The 22,017-nt window shown below is 41.1% G+C and overlaps 1 protein-coding gene across 3 annotated transcripts in view; it reads right to left on the reverse strand.

The window, feature by feature from the left end:
* The window catches only part of afap1l2 (actin filament associated protein 1-like 2), a 267,324-nt gene extending 246,375 nt beyond the window's left edge, over positions 1–20,949 (reverse strand). Inside the window, exon 1 of one of the 3 annotated variants that reach the window (XM_059947906.1) lies at positions 20,668–20,949. In XM_059947906.1, the coding sequence (XP_059803889.1) occupies positions 20,668–20,683 (16 nt within the window). In that variant the 5' untranslated portion in view covers positions 20,684–20,949. The remainder of the gene's footprint in view (positions 1–20,667) is intronic. The other 2 variants (XM_059947907.1, XM_059947908.1) reach the window with 2 other exon arrangements.
* Positions 20,950–22,017: the final 1,068 nt, after the last annotated feature.

A 22,017-nucleotide genomic window follows, 5' to 3' on the forward strand; every position in this document is an offset into this window, starting at 1 on the left:
TTTGTGGAAAGACCAGCTTTCTTCCCAAACTTCTTTCTCAAGGGCCACATTTTCCTAATATATACAAAGCATTACATTTCCTGCATTCATTTTGCCAAGCATATTATTGCACATCATCAAATTTTCAGTCAAAAACATTCTGCCAACAAAAAGTTTGAAAGGCTGTAACATAGACCCCAGAACTGCGATGAATGCTGGAAGGACCCGATTCCCAGTCGCTTGAACCTTTGCGATGGTTACCAGGTTCCATTGTACCTATCAGAGCCCTGGAATGTGCCATAGCATTCAGATACACATGTCCTTAAGCTGGAAGACCAGAAAGTAACAGGCAGAAATTGGCTCCACAACATTTTGCTCTGCAGGGCATTGAACTAAGGCTGAAGCTGAGGTCAGCTCCAGGCTTCGCGTCTGTAGACTCACTTTCATTCTGCATACTATTTGCTCGTTTTTATTGCTTACATGCTTTGTTTCCTCTCTCTCTGCACATTCAATGTTTGTTGGATTTTTTAAAAATTGGTTATTTTGGGTTTCTTGTTTTGTGGATGCCTCTACTGAGACAAATCTCAAGGTTGTAAGATTTAGCATACTTTTTAACAAATGTACTTTGTAATAGGCTAATTTTACATTATTTTTAGCATAAGGATCAAGGTGTCCTTAGTTCTAACTGTAAATAGAGGTGCAAGCCAATTTCTGGGCAAATCAGTCCATTAACTTGAGGAAAGCTCCAACGTAGGAGAGCTTCAAAAGCCACAGTGATGATTTTTAGAAGCAGATTCCAGCACTGAAAATTCCCTGACATGGCAGGGATAGGGTGCTGAACTGAAATAGGATATAGCCCTTGCTTAATAAAAGATACCAACTTGCTGAAATACATAGGGCAAAAATAAGTGCCCAAAGGTGAATAAACTCTTCTCAATATCGAGTAGAACCGACACTTCAAAGACAAACTCTGTCACTGAGTTTGTCATCAAAACATCAGTTATAATCGATACAGTACCCAGCTGGAAGTCCGAAAAGAGTTTATTTGTCATATATGTCAGGAATGCACTAGATCCTTTCTCAGGTGCCTAAAGCTTTGGTAAGGTGGATGACTGCTACTTAAATTATGATCCATCACTGATTATGGAGTGTACATGGAATTTTCATTGCTAAGTTTGACTTAACCTTTTCTTCCTTACAGATATATCTATATGATCTCCACATATACGTATTTGTAGGCGTGGTCCTGTAAGGGTGACCCTTAAAACACTTGACAGGACTGGCTGCGACACAGTTAAATCCTCCCCAACAGGCTTACTTTGCAAATTCTCTGAGTACCCAAGGGGTGGGTGCAGTGCCTTTAAGATCCAGAGGATCATGATGAGGAAATGCGTCTGAGACCATGGGCTATTTGTTAGCCTTGTTCTGAATAAGGACATAGGGCAGTGCCAAGCAGCAGCAAAGGGGGAGGTGGCACTCAAATCCCCCTAATGTACAGGGCATCCCTCCTCCTCTGGAACCTCTCTACCAATGACTCCATCTACAGAACACATGCGCTCGTTTCCTTTGATCACTGAGCCACCCTGTAATTCAACGCTGTGAGCCAGCCAGATATTCCCTTCACTGAGTGGAGTTAGGAGCTGAATATACCTTTCCATGAAAGGTGCATCTAATTTACACCTGAGATTGAAACCTAGATTATCTGGATTAGCAGTTCCAGACAAACTAAAATGATGAGAACCAGGAATCAATACCAAATATTATGGACAAATCCAGATTTACAGACAGCTGTGATTTATTGGCACGACATCCAATTGCCACCTGTTTCCACCGCTAGGCCAGAGTAACACTGCAACGGTCCCAAAGTCACTTGTTACTCCCACACATCCTACACTTCCCGTGTGTCGCTATCACTCACACACAGCATCCCAATTACCATACAAAGGAATTATTCAGTGCCAGTCCTCGTTTAGGGAGCCCAGAAATAAGTGGGCCACTTGGCAGCAAAGAAAGGCTTCTCACACATCTCGCTCAAAATCCAAGAAACTCATTCCTAATAGCACCATCGTCCCTTCAACATATGGCCTGCAGTTCTCAAGAAAATATCTCACCGCCATTACTCACTGCAATTAACAATGGGCACCAATTCTCAAACTGGTCACCAAGTTCACATCATGTGAATGGAAACTAAATGCTTTTAATACTGTTCCATCCTTATTAGCATTCATCTTAACACAATGTGTTTCTTGATACCAAGTACAAGCTACTTCTTTTTGAAATGTACACGAATATGAAAATGGCCCCTCCTATTGGTGCTGTCCCTTGGTGGAAAACAAGCTGGATCGTGTTCGTCTGCGGGGCTTGTTCTTGCTGACAACATCCATCGTCTCAGGGAGTTGGGCTTTATCAATTTGTTTTTGCATAACTGTATGTTTCCTGCTATCCGATACCTGTTATATGTGCCTTGTGCTGTGTGTGACTGTCGGTTCTGTGTTTTGCACCTTGGCCCTAAGAGTAACGCTGTTTCGTTTGTCTAAATTCATATATGGTTGGATGACAATTAAACTTGAACTTGAATATAAAGAAGCCAACACTTCGCTGGTATTTTTATTGAGCATAACAATAATTCCAGTATATTAAATAATTGTACAAAATCAAAAGGGTTCCATCTCCATCTTATTCTGGAGTCGGTTCAGAAACTGAAGATCCCATGGAAAGATGGCTCACAGCTTGAGAGAACTTTTTCATACACGTTAATGAATCACAGCAGTGAAACTAAACTCAGGTCAGCTTTCACAGCCAAGTAGGATTTACCACAACTTTACAGCATTGCCCAATTTTTAATTTATATTTGCCGACAGCTGTGCTAATGCTGACAGCAGCAAACCAGCAGTAGGAACACTTCAAACAAAAATGTTTTGAGTCAGTGCTTGGAGAAAATGTAATTTCTTCTGTATTACATTGTACAAAGCCCTCTTGTTTTGAGATCAAATATTTGTTGAGAGAAGGCATGAGTGATGGTTACTGTTAATTAGGTTGTCTGCTGTCTTTTATACCTCCAGCACTGAGGACACCTTCATAAGGCAATGCCTCAAAAAAGTGCCATTCATCATAGAGGACCCCCATCACCCAGGACATGCCCCCTTCTCGTTGCTACCATGAGGGAGGAGGTAAAGGAGTCAGGAATGGCTTCTTCTCCTGCGCCATCAGATTTTTGAATGGGCAAGGATCCCATGAACACTACCTCAGTATTTTTCTCTCTCTTTTTGCACTATTTAATTTTCATATATACTTCTGATTGCAATTCATAATTATTACGTACAAATTTCACTACAGACTGTATGCTGGCGCTAGTAAATCAGATTCTGATATGTTCCTACAGTAAGCCTGCAATGTTGTTTTCCTGGGAATTTAAAGGTTAGAAACCTTTTCTGCATCAAATTGCCCAAATTTCAGACACCTGCAGTGAGTCCGCTCTGGGTCAGATGAAACAGATACAAGATTATCTTTGGAAAGAAGCCAAGAGCTCAGGTTCCCTGAGGATGATATGGATCTATTGGAAAATGATATCAGTACCAATACTTGAAATATAGCCTTTTAAACATCAACATCACACAAATCTTTCACATTTTTACTGCCTCTCCAGAGCACTTGTTAAAAGATTATTAAAAGACCTTAACACTGATTTTGCTCAAATATAGCTCGGTATTTATGTTACCAGATGATGTCTCATTCAGCTGTATCTATGTATGGTTTGAATGATAATCAAACGATTTGATTTGACTTGATTTGATGTGGTACAAAAATGAGGTTCTAATGAGCCGAGATTACAAATCCTTCACTTGGGAAAGTCACTGACTTGTACACGCTTACTTTAGGGTTACTTTATGCTGTTTGTGCCACTTCCATAATGTTGCAAAGTTTGATACATTACACAAAGTTTCTCCAACAGTTTGGTTGTTTTTGGACCTTTCCTCCAATATTCCACCTAATAACTGCCTTATTGCAATTTACTCAAAACTACTCAATTCTACAGGACTGTCATAATCAATAAGCAAAGAATGTATAGGATTAAAGTGGATTTTGTTAAGAAAACAGCCATCAATTAAAAAGAACAGCCGGGATCTAATGAAATTGTACTTTCTAAAACATAGGTAATGTCAAAACTGTAAGAATAAATCTTTCCTGATTTATTACGATAGACGTCATTGTCTGAACTCAAACATATTTGAAATACTCTTCAGCCATTAACTTAGTGTTTATCTAGTTTGTATTGACAAGGCCAAAATGCTACCATTTATTCTGGGGTATTGAATATCATCTTTCAGAATGTAACCAAAGTGAAATTGATGGTGCTGCTTGGTGCCTTGAAAAGGAATACATCAGAATAACTAAAGGAGCACACACCAACTCTGCAGATCAGACAGCATCTATGGAAATGAATAAATAGTCAACATTTTGGGCAGAGACCTTTCATCAGGACAGGAAAGGAAGGCAAGAGGCCAGAACAAAAAAGGTGGGGAGAATGGAATGAGGGCAAGCTAGCAGAGGGAAATGGGATGAGAAAAGAAAAAAAGGGAAAAAATTACCGGAAAGAGAAATTGATATTCATGCCATCTGGCTGGGGGTAACCCAGACAGAATATAGAGTGTTGCTTCACCAGCCTGAGAATGGCCTCATTGTGACAGAAGAGGAGGCCATGGACTGACATGGCATAACGGGAATTGATATACAGAGTGGCACATGATGATGATAATGATGATTATAGAAGGCATGGATAACCCATTTGGCCAATTATTTTCTTAGGGTAGGGGCATCAAACACTTAAGAACATAGGTTTAAGGTGAGAGGGTCAGGCTTTTGTTGCACGGAGGGTAATTGTTATCTATAACTTGCTGCCAGAGGAGTGGATGGAATCAGATACTGTTGGTTCATTATGTGCCATGTTGTATGGCATCATCATTATGTGAGGTTTCGTATGAGGTAGGAGATCGTCATCTTTCCACAACCATGATTATTCATGGCAATTTTTTCTACAGATGTGATTTGCCATTGCCTTCTTCTGGGCAGTGTCTTTACAAGACAGGTGACCCCAGCCATTGTCAGTACTCTTCAGAGATTGTCTGCCTGATGTCAGTGGTGACGTAACTAGGACTTGTAATCTGCACCAGCCGCTCGTATGACCATCCACCATCTGCTCCGTAGGCTTCATGTGACCCTGACCAGGGGAGCTAAGCAGGTGATAATCTTGCCCAAGGGTGACCTGCAGATTAGCGGAGGAAGCAGCACCTTGGTTGGGCCATATCTCCACCCCACCAGCCTAATCAGATACCATCAGTATGTTCAATGGTCATTTAAAACAACACTTAGAGGCATGAAAGGAGATTAAGTTAGTACTGTACAAATCAGATCACTGCAGATAGGCAAGAGAATCAATGTGGAGACAGTGGGTCAAATGACACACTTCTGCACTGTACAACATTCCCTCTAATTCTTTTTACAGTCTCATAGACCAACCATTGTGCTGAGCAGGAAAATTTTACATGGCCTGAAAAGTGTACGACATTTTAATAAAATACTATACAAAAGAGAACTTCAGCTACGCAGCAACAAATGCCATCTGAGTGCGAGCATTTTAGTTACTGCGCAGCCTTGCACCCACACAACTTAGAGAGAACAGTGTATGACTTCATAACCCAAAAAGGACACATAAAAAAGTAATAAGGCTATGAACGTAATCCAGAAAAGAATACAATGTGGTTAAAGTTGCAGGTTGACAAGATTCTAGGTGTTTGGGGGTTACTCTTTGGCAAGATGGAAAAACACACAATGATGACCTATTCAGAGGCTTCAATTTTTGATTATATTCAAGCAAGGTTTCACTTAGATGTGGTCACATGTTTTATCTTCTAAAACTCAAAGGCTGGAATACTGTTATTTTTATGTGTAAATCTCATAAGATCTTGTCTATTCTCATTGTTTGGCAATAAACAGCAAAAATCTCATGCAGCTAAAACTTTCTACAAATATTTAAAGATATGAATATTCTACCAAAGTATTGTAACAGATGGTATAAAGTCAACTACTGTTAATTTGGGTAAAGTTGGGTTCAAAGGTTTAACATGTGATTTTTAATACTCTGGTCTCACTGGTCATTTGCTACTCATTTCATGTTGTGTTTATCCAATAATGGTTTAAATATAGCTACAATAAACTTGAGTTTCTGAAAATAGTACAGGGCTCCCAGAAAGTTCTTTGAAGTACCATAATGCTCCATTTGTCACAAATCGGTCATTGGCAAACTGATTGCATTCTGTAAAGGAACACTTCAATCAGTTCAGCTTTGTTTCAAATGTTTTTCATCCTTGAAGTAACCACTAACAGTTAATTTAATTTTGACACTGTAAAAAAAAAACGTGTACTGCCCCTTGGCCTTTTGCAATGTACCCCAATTTAATTAGAGCCAGCAATGATTGCAATTTGGATTATGTATTACGTTCTGCTGAATGAAACACATTTCATTATTTCCGTACATTTCTTCAGCTGGCCCTCCAGAGCAATGGCTTCCTGTGACAATAGCAACAGGGTTGTCAGTATTCATCATTATTACAGATAACAACTGACAGCAACTACCACCATTTGTACATTCATGGTCAAATTTATGTTACTTATTGAGATACAAAGCAGAATAGGTCCTTCTGGACCTTCAATCCACCAATTTAATCCTAGCCTAATCACAGGAGAATTTAAAATGACCTATTAACCCACCAATAGGTATGTCTTTAGTCTGTGGGAGGAAATCAGAGCACCCAGAGGAAACCCATGTGCTCATGGGGAGAACAAACTCCTTAGAGGCAGGGGTGGGAACCGAACCCGGGTTGCTGGTACTGAAAGTTATTGTGCTAACCACTACATTATTGTGCCACCCTTGCCCATGTATAGAAAAGAAACTCTTGTCAGAGATACTGTACAAGGAGCCAGTGCTGATCATCAGCCAGCCATTTACACTCATTCTACGTTATGCTGCCCATATCCCTTGCAAGCAACTTCTATGCCACAGACATCTACCATTAACTGAGGGGTCAGTGGAGCCAGGTTGGGAACTCCTGCACTCATCTATACAATAGAGGTAATTTACAATGACTGATTAGACTACAAAACTTGCTCTTGTACAGATTTCCTGGTTGGCCCTATGAATAGCTTCCCAACAATTCCACTGGCAACATTTGCAAAACTTAGGGCTCACGCACTTGAGTAAGCGAGCTTTATTAAGGCAATAAGTGATTAACTATTGCTGAATAATCTCAAGTTCTGAAATTATATGTTTATAATGTGTTGTGTCATAAAGCATCATGCTAATATTCTTAAAAATTAAAATCTACCATTTTCCATTGGTCTGTCTTCATATAACAATACAGCACAGGAACGGGCCCACAATGTTGTACCAAACCAGCTAAAAAGTTACTCAAAAACTAATTTTCCTACCTACACCATGTCCATATCCCTCCATCTTCCTCATATTCACGTGCCTATCTGAATGTCTCTTAAAAGTCTCCAGTACATTTTCCTCTGCCACCATACCAGGCATCTATCACTCTGAGTAAAAACATTGCACTTAACACATCCCTCTTGAACCTATCCCCTGTGCCTTCAATGCATGCCTCCTTTTATTAGACATTTCAACCCTGGGAGAAAGATATTCCCCATCTACACTCATAATCTTATAAACCTCTGTCGGATCACCCCTCAGCCTCCACTGTTCGAGATAAAAAACCGGAGTTTCTCCAGCCTCTCATGATGACACACGCCCTCTAATCCAGACAGCATCTTAGTAAGCCTCTCCTGCACCCTCTCCAAAGCCTCAACATCCTTCCTATAGTGAGGCGACCAGAAATCAATCCAATACGCTAGATGTGGCCTAACCACTTCATCCTTAATGCTTAATCTCTTCTATTTATTCTGATATATTCTAATCTATACCTTGTCTCATGTATGTGATTTAAATGTAATTTAAAATTTCTTTAGTTGCTTAACTCCACAGGACTGAATGAGATGAAAGCAACATCCATCATCAAAGATCCTCACCACCCAGGCCAGGGTCTTTTCTCACTCCTGCCATACATGAGCCTCAGGACTCACAACACTCGGTTTAAGAACAGTTACTACCCCTCAACCACCAGGCTCTTGAACAAAAGGAGATAATTACACTCGCCCATCCATTGAGATGTTCCCACAACCGATTATCTCACTTTAAGGACTCTTATCTTGTTATTTCATGTTCTCATTACTTATTGCTATTTATTTATATTTGTGTTTGCGATTTGTTGTCTTCTCCACTCTGGTTGATTTCTCATTGATCCTGTTATAGTTACAATGCTATAGATTTGCTGAGTATGTCCAAAAGAGAACAAATTTCAGGGTACTATATAGTTACATGTATGCACTCTGATAATAAAATTTACTTTGAACTTTGAAGCGCATTGTTGTATCTTGACCTGTTCACAGCCACTGGAAAAGAAACATTAAGGAAGGACAGTAATGGTAACAGTGTTAAATCAATGGAAACCACTGTAAACAAGCCAGTAATATCACTTGGTAAACCGTGCACCAAGGAATCCAGACCAAGGCTTTGGTCAGTGTCTAATCACTAGTCCAAATATTACTCATACGTTTAAAGCCACTGGTTTCTTTGGGGAATGCCAGTGAACACTAACCAGTGATTGGATGTGGGTAAATGGTTCCTGGAAAAGAGAGAGATGAGAATCTTACCTCCAGTGTATTTAAATCAATAACTTAATTGCTTGATAAAAACCTATGGGTTCATATCTACTGGTATTATAACTGGGTATTCCAGTTCCTTATGCAATTGGACAAGTCACAGGACCACAAAGCTACAAGGCATGGTTAGAAATGTTCTAATCCACATCTTGCTTCAGAAACACGCTTTAAATACAATTTATTTTTCCTTTATTTATTTAGAAGCATTTGCTGCTTTCATCTTCAGTTGCGGGACATAAATTACATATCAATCCTTAATGTGGGTGGCTGGGTAGTCTACCAAAGGAGGTACAAGGATCTCCTTCCCTTAGTTCGCCTGCAAGTCTCCCTTGGCCAAGGCATGGCACCTGCTTAGACACCCCCTCCCCCATCAGGGACACACAGCCATGAAAGTGGGTGGTGGATTGTCACATGAGCAGTTGGTGAATATCACAAGTGCTGGTTATGCGACCACTGACACCAGGCAGACAATCTCTGAAGTGTATTGGTTGGCACGGTAGTGTAGTGGTTAGCACAACACTTTACAGTACAGACAACTCTGATTAAACTCCTGCCGCTGCCTGTAAAGAGTTTGTATGTTCTCCCTGTGAGTTTCCTCCAGCTGCTCCGGTTTCCTCCCACAGCCCAGAGACATACTGGTTGGTAGGTTCATTAGTCATTGTAAACTGTCCCGTGATTACGCTAGGATTGTTGGGTGACATAGCTCGCAGCGTCGGGAGGGCCTATCCCTCACTGAATCTCAATAAATAAACAAACCAATAAATAATGGCAGGGATCACCCACCTTGTAAAGACACTGCCCAGAAAAAGGCAGTGCCAAACCACTTCTGTAGAAAAGTCTGCCAAGACCAATCATGGTTGTGAGACCACATTCACCTGCATCGTACAACATGGCACATGACGATGATGGTGACCCAATGTGATTTACACTTTGATGGGAAACACATTGGATGACAAGCCAGGGCTCTTCGTTGCATGAATGATGCTTTCCAGTTTAAAATTCAAGCTACCAGGAAGATCAAATCAAGCCACTCTTGCTGAACGGCCTCAGTAAAGTGAAAGACAGCAATTCACACAAATTGGAATTAAGTTCCATTGGTATAACAAATGTTGTGGCTCTAATTGCTATTTTCATCTGCATTAGTTGGAGCAAACAGCAACCAAAGCGAAACATGACTGTTTATTGTGTTAGACACCTATGCAAACTCACCAAGATACCTTCAGAGTTTAGTGGGAGAGGAACGGATTTGCTTTAATTCAAGATACTAATGAACAGAGGTGGATTCAGTGAAACAAATACACTGGTTAAACTGATCTTACAAACTCTTGATCTGGATTTTATTACTTTGTCCTAAATTGTTAAAACAAAAATCCAAACTTCACTCCAAGTGTCAAATTTATGACTTCCCAAATGCAGCCATTATCAATTAAAGACATATTGCCCCTGCTCCTTCCTTTTCTCCTATGGTCCACTCCCTTCTCCTGTCAGATTTCTTCCTCTACAGCCCTTTACCTTCCAACTCACTAGGTTTCACCCATCATCTTCAAGCTTTCCTCCTTCTCCTCACCTTTATTCTGACATCTGCCCCCTTTCTTTCCAGTCCAGAAGGGTTTTGGCCCAAAACGTTAACTGATCATTCACTTCCATAGATGCTGCTTGACCTGCTGAGTTCCTCCAGCATTTTGTGTGGGGTGCTCTGGATTTCTAGCATCTGCAGAACCTCTTCTATTTATGATTTGCTACTATCAAATCAACTCAACTTTCCAAGCATAAATTCCCTCCCTTCCATCCGTCCAACAATCTCTTTGACACCCTACCATCAGGCAGCAGGTACTGTAGCATTAGGACAAGAACTGTTAAAACGGGAAACAGCTTCCTCCCCCAGACTGTGAGAGTACTGCCACCATGTATGAATCACATCATCACCTATGCAGAGCCAGTAGTGTTACAGTTTACTTTTTAACTTGCAACATGTATGCATCTTACTATTTGTTAATTTATTTGTGGTTATTTAACCCTATGTAGCTGGCTGGTGGGGTAGTGGAATCAGCATCAGGCTTCAAGGCCAACAGTCCTGGTATCGAATCTGGCCAGCCCCCTGCATGCTTTCCATCAGCGCTGGGTTGTGTCCAGCTAACAGTTCAGACTCGTAAACAACAGACAAATGCTAAGGAAATGGCATTAATGCTCCTTATGTGGCACAAAGGAACAACAATATTACTTTGTGTATTATGTATGTATGTTATATGTCCCAAGTTGTGCACCTCAGTCCAGAGGAACATTGTTTCGTTTGGCAGTATACATGTGTACAGTTCAACATGAACCTGATAGCTGACCAAGCTCCTGATCATTACAGTTGCAAGGTACATGAGGGTAGCTTTATTGATGTGTTTAAGTAACAAAATTATTTTTTTTTCATGTAAGAAAACAGTAGATGTTCAGATTGGGTTCATACTTGTTTCTTCTGAGACAGAGAGAAGCCATCTGGCCTGCTAGACCGCAGGCAGTTTCGCAGAGGACAATCACGCAAGTGCCAGCCCTCTTTTCTCTCATCCTGTAATAACCTGTTTTCTCACACTTGGCTGTCAGTTCGTTCTGTTTTTTTTTTGTGTGATTAACCTTCTTTAAGGGGTAATTTATAATGGCCAATTAGCCTCCCAACGCCTTTGTAATGTTAGAAACAGGGCCATCTGCAGAAACCCATGTGGCCATCGAGTGGAAGTGCGACCTCCGGACATACCCCTAGAACAGAACTGAACTCATGGAGCTGTGCAGCACCAGTGCTCATTGTTAATACCAGTTTCATGCTCAATCCTTCAGAACAGCACTTGAATCCACATCCTTAATATCAAAGATATGAGTACAACGACTGAATCTAGATGATCCAGATTAACCCTGGCACCAGAAATATTTCTCAACAATAACATTTTGTAATCATCTTTGATTAAATTATCAAATCCACAATTTGAACAAGAACACAATTGATCCAATTAGAGGACAAGCCTGGCTATGTCACATTCTTATTCTGAAGCATTTCAACATTTCAGCCCCTATTTTGCTATGTCAAGTAGACATTGGAAATATAACTTTACGATAATCACTTCAACTGTGAATACATCTTTAATCACTAAACACTGGCACATGGCCATTGCAAACATATAACAAAAGACCTTCTAAAGAGCAAGTTGATTTTAAATCCACTGATGACAGAGCTTACAAGGACATAACAAGGAGACAGCCTGACACTTACATTATCTTGACTAATTATTGGGTCCACATAATTCTTGCTAATTTTGTATATAAAGCAACGATACTCTGCAAGTGAATTGCAGAAGGAGAATAAGTGACCATAATTCATGATGAATATGTAATCTATTGTACTCAATATCTGGCAAATGGATATGAAACTGAAGTAATCATATTTCAACTTGAGACTGGGAAGGGTAACAAGACATCTTTGCTTCCATGAGCAAAAGTCACTTGATGTACCAAGATATTCTATGCAGAACGTGTAGGATTGGTAAGCAATTAAGAACATAAATGTAGCTTTGGCCATAAAGTCTAACCGGGTTGAAGTAAAGCAGCAATAAATTTGAGGAGCTTTTATTAACTTACAAAATTTTACTAAGACAAGCAAAGATGGTGGGATGTAAAAGGAAGTAAATCAGCCCACAGCTGTGTGTGTGTGTGTGTGTGTGTGTGTGTGTGTGTGTGTGTGTGTGTGTGCGTCTCTCTCTCTCTCTCTCTCTCTCTCTCTCTGTGTATATGTAACACAGCCCTGCATCTTCCATGTCCCTGTGAAGTTCTTCCCCGCAGCAAGAACTTCTGCAGCAATCAGCAACAAGATTGTTTGTGTTTTGTCACAGCTGCAGTTTGACTTCCCACAAGAAAAAAATATGATAGTTCAGCTTTGAATTAATTGAATGCATATGTTCCTTTTGCTCCTTAGTTTCTATAGAGTGCTATCAAATTTGGTGTCTCTTTTATTAGGGTAGATTGTCTTTTGGAGTGACTTAAAGGAGGAAAAAGGATAGAGATGTTTCAGAATGACATTGCTTGGTAGATAATAGTAGCGTGTTAAAACTGGGGAACATTTACATACCAAGTTTGATCAATGCTCTGTTGATCTGTAGAAATGGTTTGTTCATTATGTGGTGTGTTGGATGTTAGAGGCAATCCTGGTCTTTCCATGACCATGATCGTACTTGAGCAAATTCTCTTCTCCAGAAGTGGTTTGCCATTGCCTTCTTCTGGACAGTGTCTTCACAAGATGGGTGACCCCAGCCATTATCAATACTCTTCAGAGTCTGTCTGCCTGGCGTCAGTGGTCGCATAAACTGGACTTGGTGATAAGCACCAGCTATCCAATAGACCATCCACCTATAGCTGACTGTGACCTTGATTGGGGGTGGGAGTCCCTAAGCAGGAGCCACACCTTGCCCAAGGGTGACCTGAAGGCTGGCAGAAGGAAGGAGCACCTAAACCTTCCTTTGGTAGAGTTGTTTCTCCAATCACCACCCAAGTATAAATCCTAAGTAAGAAAAGTTTTACACTGCATCCTGGGATATATGAGAACAATAAAGCAATTCACCATTTAATTAACATCAACAATACAGACTATTTGGTCATTTTCAGTTTGCTGTTGATGAACAATGCCTGTGTGTGAACTGGTTACCATATTTCCAAGACCTAGTACTTCATTGGGAATGGGCAAAGAAGTGGCAAATGAAATACGATGTTGGAAAGTGTATGGTCATGCACTTAGGTGGAAGAAATAAATGAGCAGACTATTATTTAAATGGGGACAGAATTCAAAATGCCGAGATGCAAAGCAACTTGGAAGACCCTGTGCAAGATACCCTAAAGGTTCATCTCCAGGTTGAGTTGGTTGTGAAGAAGATGAATGCAATGTTGCCATTCATTTCTAGAGGTGTAGAATATAAGAGCAGGGATGTGATGTTGAGGCTCTATAAGGCACTTGTGAGACCACACTTGGAGTATTGTGTGCAGTTTTGGGCTCCTTATTTTCGAAAGGATATACTCACATTGGAGAGGGTTCAGAGAATGAAAGGGTTATCATATGAGGAACATCTGGCAGCTCTTGGGCTGTATTCCCTGGAGTTCAGGAGAATGAGGGGAATCTCATAGAAACATTCCAAATGTTAAAAGGCCTGAACAGATTAGATATGGCAAAGATATTTCTCATGGTAGGGGATTCTACGACAAGAGGGCACGACTTCAGGATTAAAGGATGTCCATTTAGAACTGAGATGCGGAGAAATTACTTTTGTCAGATGGTGGTAAATCTGTGGAATTTGTTGCCACGAGCGGCCAAGTCATTGGGTGCATTTAAGGCAGAGATAGATAGGTTTTTGATTAGCCAGTGCATCAAAGGGTATGGGGTGAAAGCAGGAGAGTGAGGATGAATGGAAGAATTGTATCAACCCATGATTGAATGGTGGAGCAGACTCGATGGGCCAAATGGCCTACCTGCTCCTATATCTTATGGTCTTATTGGCTATAAAGCTTTGAAACATTTTGAAGTGAAGATGCTTTTCCTTCTTTATAAGGAACACTATTAATTCTTTCCTTCTACCACCACCCATCCACACGTTCATCTCACTTGTGCTTAACTGCTTATGAAATTCACAAACAATTTTACTCTCTCTTTCAGGAGAAAAAAAATCCCTGAATGCTTGATTAGCTCTACGTGGCCGTTTTATAATTTCCAAATGCAATTCCTCAAAGGGTGATTCAGAAAGAGTTCAGCTCATTCAATTTAAACATGTTGGAAATCCTTCTAAGTTAACTTCGTTGATGTTGACTTCTGAATGAAGACTGAAATCTGGACTCTCAGGTGAGCATCTTCATGGTAACCCTTTGATAAACCACTGGAAGCACACATATTTTGGGGTTCCAGTGGGATGGTTTATAATGTTATATGCAACTTTTTATGCTTCATGAATAATTTCTGTATCAGCAACAACAGAAAAAAAAATGTCAGCCTCATTTTGAGTGGATTTAAAGATCATTATAAATATACAGTGCTAGAGAAGAATTCATGAGCATCTATGTATATGGGGTGGAGTTCGTAATAACTTACTCTCAAATCCCAAGAACAGTGATTTTTTTTCAACGCAAGTTATGAGCAGAGGCCAGGAAATTATCCAAGTTACTTATAATGTTTTGTACTGCAAATTTCACATTCCTTGGTCCAGCAAACACCGAGTTTCTGAGAAGAGACTGGATGGAATTGGTTTGCATTCTTTTAGGTTTAGAAGAATAAGAGCAAATGTCACTAAAGTATGTAAGATTGACAGGATGTTTCATACTCTGGCCAGAGAATACAACACAAGAATCTCACAGCAGGGGAATCCCCATTTAGGACCCATGCATTCCTGCAGAGTGAAATTGTTGGATATTCCAAGGATTTGCCTGTTTAGTCCATAAGTGTATTTAAGAATGAGATTGGTAGTAGGCACTCTATTGATCAAGGTCAATCATGGATGTTGTGTCCTAGTTGCCTACACAAGCCAGGGCATTACAAAATGGAGAGCAATCTGTTGCCCATGCATCTGATGATCCCAAAGAACTGCAGAAACCGATATAGTTTGGTACCAGCAACGTTGCAGGAGTTTCCAGTCAGCCTTGAGCTCAATGTAGAACTGACTTATGGACAAATAGTACTGACCTTAAATTCCTTGTATGTGTACAGGTACTTGGCGATTAAAGTCTGATTCTGATTCTGACCTCCATTACCATCAATGAGAAGCAACAATAAAACTATGTACGATTACAACTACATTGGTCCTGGCTGGTGGGCAGTTACATCCAAGGAGTTACTCAGAGCATCACCGTCATCAACTATCCTCTCTGCAGCTAAGCTGTACTATTTTATTCCATTTACACTCCTTATAATTGGAACAGTCTGCCTGATAGACAACAGGCTAATAGGCAACATAAAATATTCATCTTGAGAAACAAATGACAACCTCCAAAAAGAGGTTTTCACAGTAAAAAAAAACACCATCAAGATCCTGGGAACACCAAACTTCACTGCAGCAACAAAACAATCTTGTAGCTCTATAATGAGACAGAAACAATTCAGCAACATATAGCTCATCTTTTGTTCACCCCCCTGCCCTGCCACCTGTCCAAGGTTCTTCTAGAATTTTCAAAGCATTCTCCACTTGACTTGAAATGTTCACCCTTTACGTTAAATCTGTGGAAGGCTTCCCTCTTTGGAACCTCCTCTAGCTGCGAAGCCCTCAGGGATACCTGTCATACTCCAATTCTGCTTTCAAGATCATCCCCAGTTCAATCAAGGTCAAGCACACATTCAGCTACCAAGGCTCTAAGCTTTGGATTTCCATTCCTAATTCTCCATATCTCTCCTGCTCTTTTTTCATTTAAAACACTTCAAAAGCTACCTCTTTGGACTAAGCTTTTGGTTATCAATCTGATATCTCATTCTGCAGACTGTAACCAGATTTTGTTTGTAATTCTCCTCTAAGTCTTCCTGGGTCTGTTCTATAGATCAAAGATGTTCTTGATGTCATCCAGGTGAGTATAGTTTCAACAATGTTGAAAGGGAATTAAGAGAATTTGGTACAAAATAGTCTTCTCACCTCATCTAACATCTGATAAAGTGACTCCATCTACCAATAGTGCTGCTTGATGCATAGTCCAACAATTTCACCAGACCCCAGGCTTCTACACCAAGGGCCCCCAGATATGCAGTCCACAGTAAGGTCAAGGCGCTGAATGTAAGTGAACACAACCTCTCAGATACTACTTCAAAATATATTACTGCTCCTTCATTATTGCCAAGCAAAATCCTGGAACTTCCTCTAAGAACTCTGTGAGAGAATTTCCATCACCCAGACTGCAGAGGTCAACACTACAGCTCATCACACTATCTTCTCCAAAGCAAAGACACCCAAATCTGTGAATGATTAACTATAAAATATTGACATTGAGGATATTTAAAGCAAGAATCCCACACAGTGAGAAAAACCCTGAAAAATTGAAGTGAAATGATCAGAATTGCCTTCAAGCTCTTATCTCTCATCTACAGTAACAGTACTGAGGTGTGAAGTAAGGTTATTGTTGACCTGCAAGACAAATATAGAATCAACAGGGTATGATGCTTCACAAAAGAGATCGGCCATTGCAGTTCATCTCTTGCAGCTGATTGGAAAATTAAGAATGAAATACTTATTAAAATTAAAAATAAAAATAAAAATAAAAAAAATAAAAATAAAAAACCCAGGAGAGGTATAATTGGGGAAGATGAAAAGAGATTTCTACAGTGAATAGCCAATTTTAAAAATGCACTATTTCACTTTCAAGTTTCTTGTCATCTGACTGTACATACATACAACCAAGCGAAACAACCTTCCTCTGAACACAATGCACCCACAATCATACATCACACAAAGCACATAAATCAAAATATAACCACAAATAAGTTAACAAAATATAATTTGAAGTGCGTGTAATGCACTGCACAGGTAAACAGTTTGCTGCCCGACTGACGAGACCTCAGTGGCAGGGTATTCAGTAGTGTCACTGCCTGAGGGAAGAAGCTGTTACTCAGTCTGGCAGTCCTGGTCCTGATGCTCCTGAACCTCCTTCCTGACGGTAGTGGGTCAGAGAGATTGTGGGATGGGTGGTGGGGATCCTCAACAGTGCTTCAGACCCTTTGTATTTCAATAGATGTTGCCTGATCTATTGAGTGTTTCGCACATTATGGTGCAAACTAATTCTTGAAAAGTCATGGTTAAGGATGTGGTATGGGAAGCTGAGTATAGGGATTCTCCTCTATGGGTAATATTGCCATCTTGGTGAAACTGCCACAATGCTTCTGGAGAGTTGCCACTGATCTGCAAAGTCATTGAGGTATTTCAATTTACAGTAAGAGAATTCAGATAACGTATTATGATTCCTGAACATTAATCTGATCAAGCTGGAGCAGTGCTGAGACGTCTGTAAGATGAGCCGTACATGTGTTACTCAGTCTCGAGCTGCGTCATAGAGACAGCAGTGGAAGTAATCACAGGTATAGCAGAGGATTCATCAATATTGATACATTAACTTCAATCTTTCTAGACTTCAAAGTTACTCGTACTCTTCAATGGTTCTTATAAAGGCAATTGTCCAAGGGCAGGAGCTCCCAACCTGTGGTCCACAGACCCCTTGCTTAATGGTATTGGCCCACAGCATAAATATGTTTGAGGACCCCTGTCTGAGGGTGACAGAACATGCAGTCCCAAACCAGGCTCAGCAGTCTACCAATCGTCACCCACCAATTTTCATTTATCCCACACAAACAAATCTGGCTTTGATTTTCCCATAATTCCTATCAACTCCCTCGAGATTCTACCACTCGGGCTAATTTACAGTGGCCACTTTCACGTGGATGTGGGACGGAGCTGCGGCACACGGGTCACAGGGAGAGTATACCAAATCCACGCAAACAGCACCAGAGGTCAGCATCGAGCTCAGGGCACTGGAGACCTGCACTAGCAGCTCCAGCAGCTGTACCACTCTGCTGCCCCTCAAGGGTGGCTTTAAATCTCAACAAGCACTTCAAATGTGTGAAAACAAGAGACAGAAGACCTTAGACTTTGAAGGGAAGTTTAGAGTATTTTTGACATTGCGCTAGTTAATGCAGAATGGGTTTCAGCGGCTGAAACAAGTTGCTAGGTTGACTTATCCATTTTATTTATTGAATGGAACAGACCCTTCCAAACACCCAACAACCCCCAATTTAACCCTAGCTTAAACATGGGACAACTTACAATGACCAATTAACCTACTAATTGGATGGTGGGAAAAAACTGGAGCACCTGGAGAAGACACACGCATTCTAGGGAAAGGACATACAAAGTTCCTTGCAGAGGACACTGAGGTTGAACTTCAAACTCCAATGGCCCAAGCTATAATAGCATTACACAACTGCCATGCTGCTGTGATGCCCAAACATTTGACTCACTTAAAAAGCAACTAGATTGTAATGGTAAATCTCTGAGATTAATATGTCCAAAGGATCACTTCAAGGGACTTTCTTTGTCTAGTCCTATCTTCTGTGGATATCGGCAGCTTTCAGCTGGCCTTGGTGTCATTCCACAAGTTACACAAAGCATTGATTAACAGCTGTCCTTCATTGGTATTGTCATGATCAACACTTCAAGATTTGAGCCATCACAGGCCACCAAGACTGTCAAAACTTGTCAAAACTGAAGGAACTATTCCCTGGATAACGTCCATTAGCACAGTTGCATGATATCAACATTACATGGTTTCAACTTTCAATCTCTGTAAAGTCCCATTCCTTTGGTTACAAAATGACATCCAAATGATTGGGTTTTGTATTCTAACAAACAATCTCCCCAGTGTTGTGCTGACAAGATCCAAAAACCAGGCGGCCATTAGTCAGGACTGTCGCAACACACGACAGCTGGTTTAAAAATAGCCACCGGCCAATAAATCAGATTTTTTGTTGATCACATTGTTGGGATGGTTTCGGTTAACCGTATGCTCTGTTTCCTTTCATCGGAAAGAATGGGATGGTTCCTCCTCCAGAAATTCTCCATGGATGCTGTCAGTGTTGTTTAACCTGACAGCTGGCGTGTCGGAGTGGCAAAGAAATAGATTCTGCACAAGCCTTCTCTTTCCTGCCATGAGCTTGGCAAAAATTGGCAACGCACGTGATGGTAAACATCTTAACACTGAGCACACACGCCCAAAATCAATGGGGCAAATCAAATCAGACTATTAACCTATCTCTTCCCCTACGATAACAGTTCTAGAAATTTATATTTCTCTCAGAGCGTTTGGATGTGGTGAATCTGACCAATCTTCGCCCGGACGCACATCACAAAATCCTACTAAGGTTCAGGCTCTGAAAACGTCGGGGTGATCATTTTCGAGGCTGTGCACGCTGAATTTGTTTTATTTCGGACAAGCAGTAACCGCGACACGCCCACTCATTCATCGACATTCACCAGCTGAGTAACAATTGGACTGCAGTTCGGACTACACGGGACTCGGTAAAAGTTTTGAATTCTGCGCTTGCTCAAAAAACTTCACTGTTCAAAAATAATCTCCTAAACCCAGAACGCAGTGGGCTGCAACACTTTAAAAAAAAACCCTCGCACGATTTTTGTAAACATAATACTCCAGGTTTTACACTTCTGAAATAAAGCTCGCGAGTGGCGTGGTCCAGCCTTCGTCCCGGTGGGGGATTGATAATCCCGGTGCGGGATCACAATCTCGGAGGACAGCGAGCTTTTACCAACCCCCCCGGTCGGTCTGAAATACTCATCGCCGCTGGTTCACCTGAACAGTGGGAGGTGGGATTTTCGTGGAAACGGTATCGCGCACATTCCTGTTTGTATGGGACAAGAAACCAGAGCAAGACTTCGTATCAGATAAATATCCAGAGTAATTCAGCAGCCTTCCCTTCGGAACCGATTCAACCTTCTAACTACCAACACCACAGCATTCACCTTCAGTGGGACTTTTGACGATGTTAAACTTATAGTGCGCTTATATTACAGACAGTTTGCGATTTGGACGCAGTGCGTGTATCGCCCTACAACAGCGCAGTCTGATTCTCAGCTGGTTTTAACCCCGCTACTACCAGGGATACCAGTGACATGACGGACGCGCTCTGCAAATGCCCGGCTTTATTATAAGAAATACAGCTGGCGGGACTGGGGGGTACTCGGGGACAAGGGTACCTTAAGCGCCCCCTGAGCATGTCCTGTCATCTAGAGGTTAGGTTCCACCTCGTCATTGCAAGTCGAAACTAAGGATGGAGGTGGGGACGAACCCACAAGTCAGATACTCAATGCAGCCGCTAGATTGTTTGAGGATGGTTCTCCCCTGTTCCCACTCACTCACCTTTGCTCCTATCCATGTGTGAGATAGGGAAGCTCCCGACGCCCTTTAAGATGCCTTGTGCGTGTATCGGTCCCAGCGAACGGAAGGCGCATCCGACTGTGAGATCGCCGATCGAGTCCCCTTGTCGGAATTGCACAAACTGCGACTGAACAGCCCCGCCCGGTGACGCTCTTCCTCTCGCTCGCAGTCGGGGAGATAACCGGAATGGCAAAGAGCAAAACTTTCTAACAAGCTGGAGCGGGGTTCAATCCCGCTCCTTCCTCCAGCTGACGGATCACTTGAGGAGAAGTTCGTGGGAAGTTCTGAGACTTTTATAATCATTTCCGGCTCAGTCTGCTTCTGTACATGAGAGAGAATCAAATAAAAAAGTACCCAGTGGAAAACAAAAACTAAAAGAAGCTGTTTGCAGCATCTGCAGTCTCGGCTTCACAATTAACTGCAGCGTTCCTGGGATTTACATTTCTCTAAACGTTTGAACTCGGGCAGAAAGTCCCCTCCACCGCCCCGCATATGTAATACTCCCAGCATTTACAGAGAGAAGAAACATTTCCCGCATTTTCTTTTATAGCACAAAGAATGAACGGAATTTCAAAATTACTTGAATGTTTGCATTACCCCACGCGCGTGTTATTGGAGAAAAGCGAGACGACGGTTCATTCGAGTACAGCACTGGTTCAATGCCGGTTTGGCCCGATTGGAGACTCTTGCAGCATCGAGAAGGTGCTGCACTGTCGGGAATGCAGTGTCTGCGGGACACATGGAAAGAGTTCTTCTCCTTCTCACCGGTGTCGACCCCGCCCGGCACACATCTTCCTCGCGAATAACATGACCGATATATATATCGATTACCCAGTCGTGATCCTGTTGCTTTTCGTGGGAGCTTGATGTGCATGTGTCTTTTCCTAAAATTATTGTTAGAGATTAAATACTCTTCGTTGGGTATCGTGACCTAGTGAAAGGCTCGATATACAGTAAATACAACTCTTAGTCAAAGCTACAGATGCATCTTGATGGTATATCACATTTGTACCTTACTACAATATCTTAACTCGAATTAGCAGATCATAACCACAAAGTGCATGAATATGAAATGTTAATATATTTTCTTTATATAAATGTTGCTTTCTGCTTCGGCTTTGATTTCAGTTTCCTTTGATCTATGTTCTATAGATCTAATGTTCTATAATCGATATGACAGGTATTTTAAGCAATCCTATATTCACGTTGTTTTTAGCATTCGTATATATCACTGATATTCACTCAGTGGCCACTTTATTAGATGCAGGGAATACCTATATATTAAATATACAATATATACTATATATTACTATATACAAATATATATATTAT

Source organism: Hypanus sabinus, chromosome 22 (assembly GCF_030144855.1).
Source record: "Hypanus sabinus isolate sHypSab1 chromosome 22, sHypSab1.hap1, whole genome shotgun sequence".
NCBI lineage: Eukaryota > Metazoa > Chordata > Chondrichthyes > Myliobatiformes > Dasyatidae > Hypanus > Hypanus sabinus.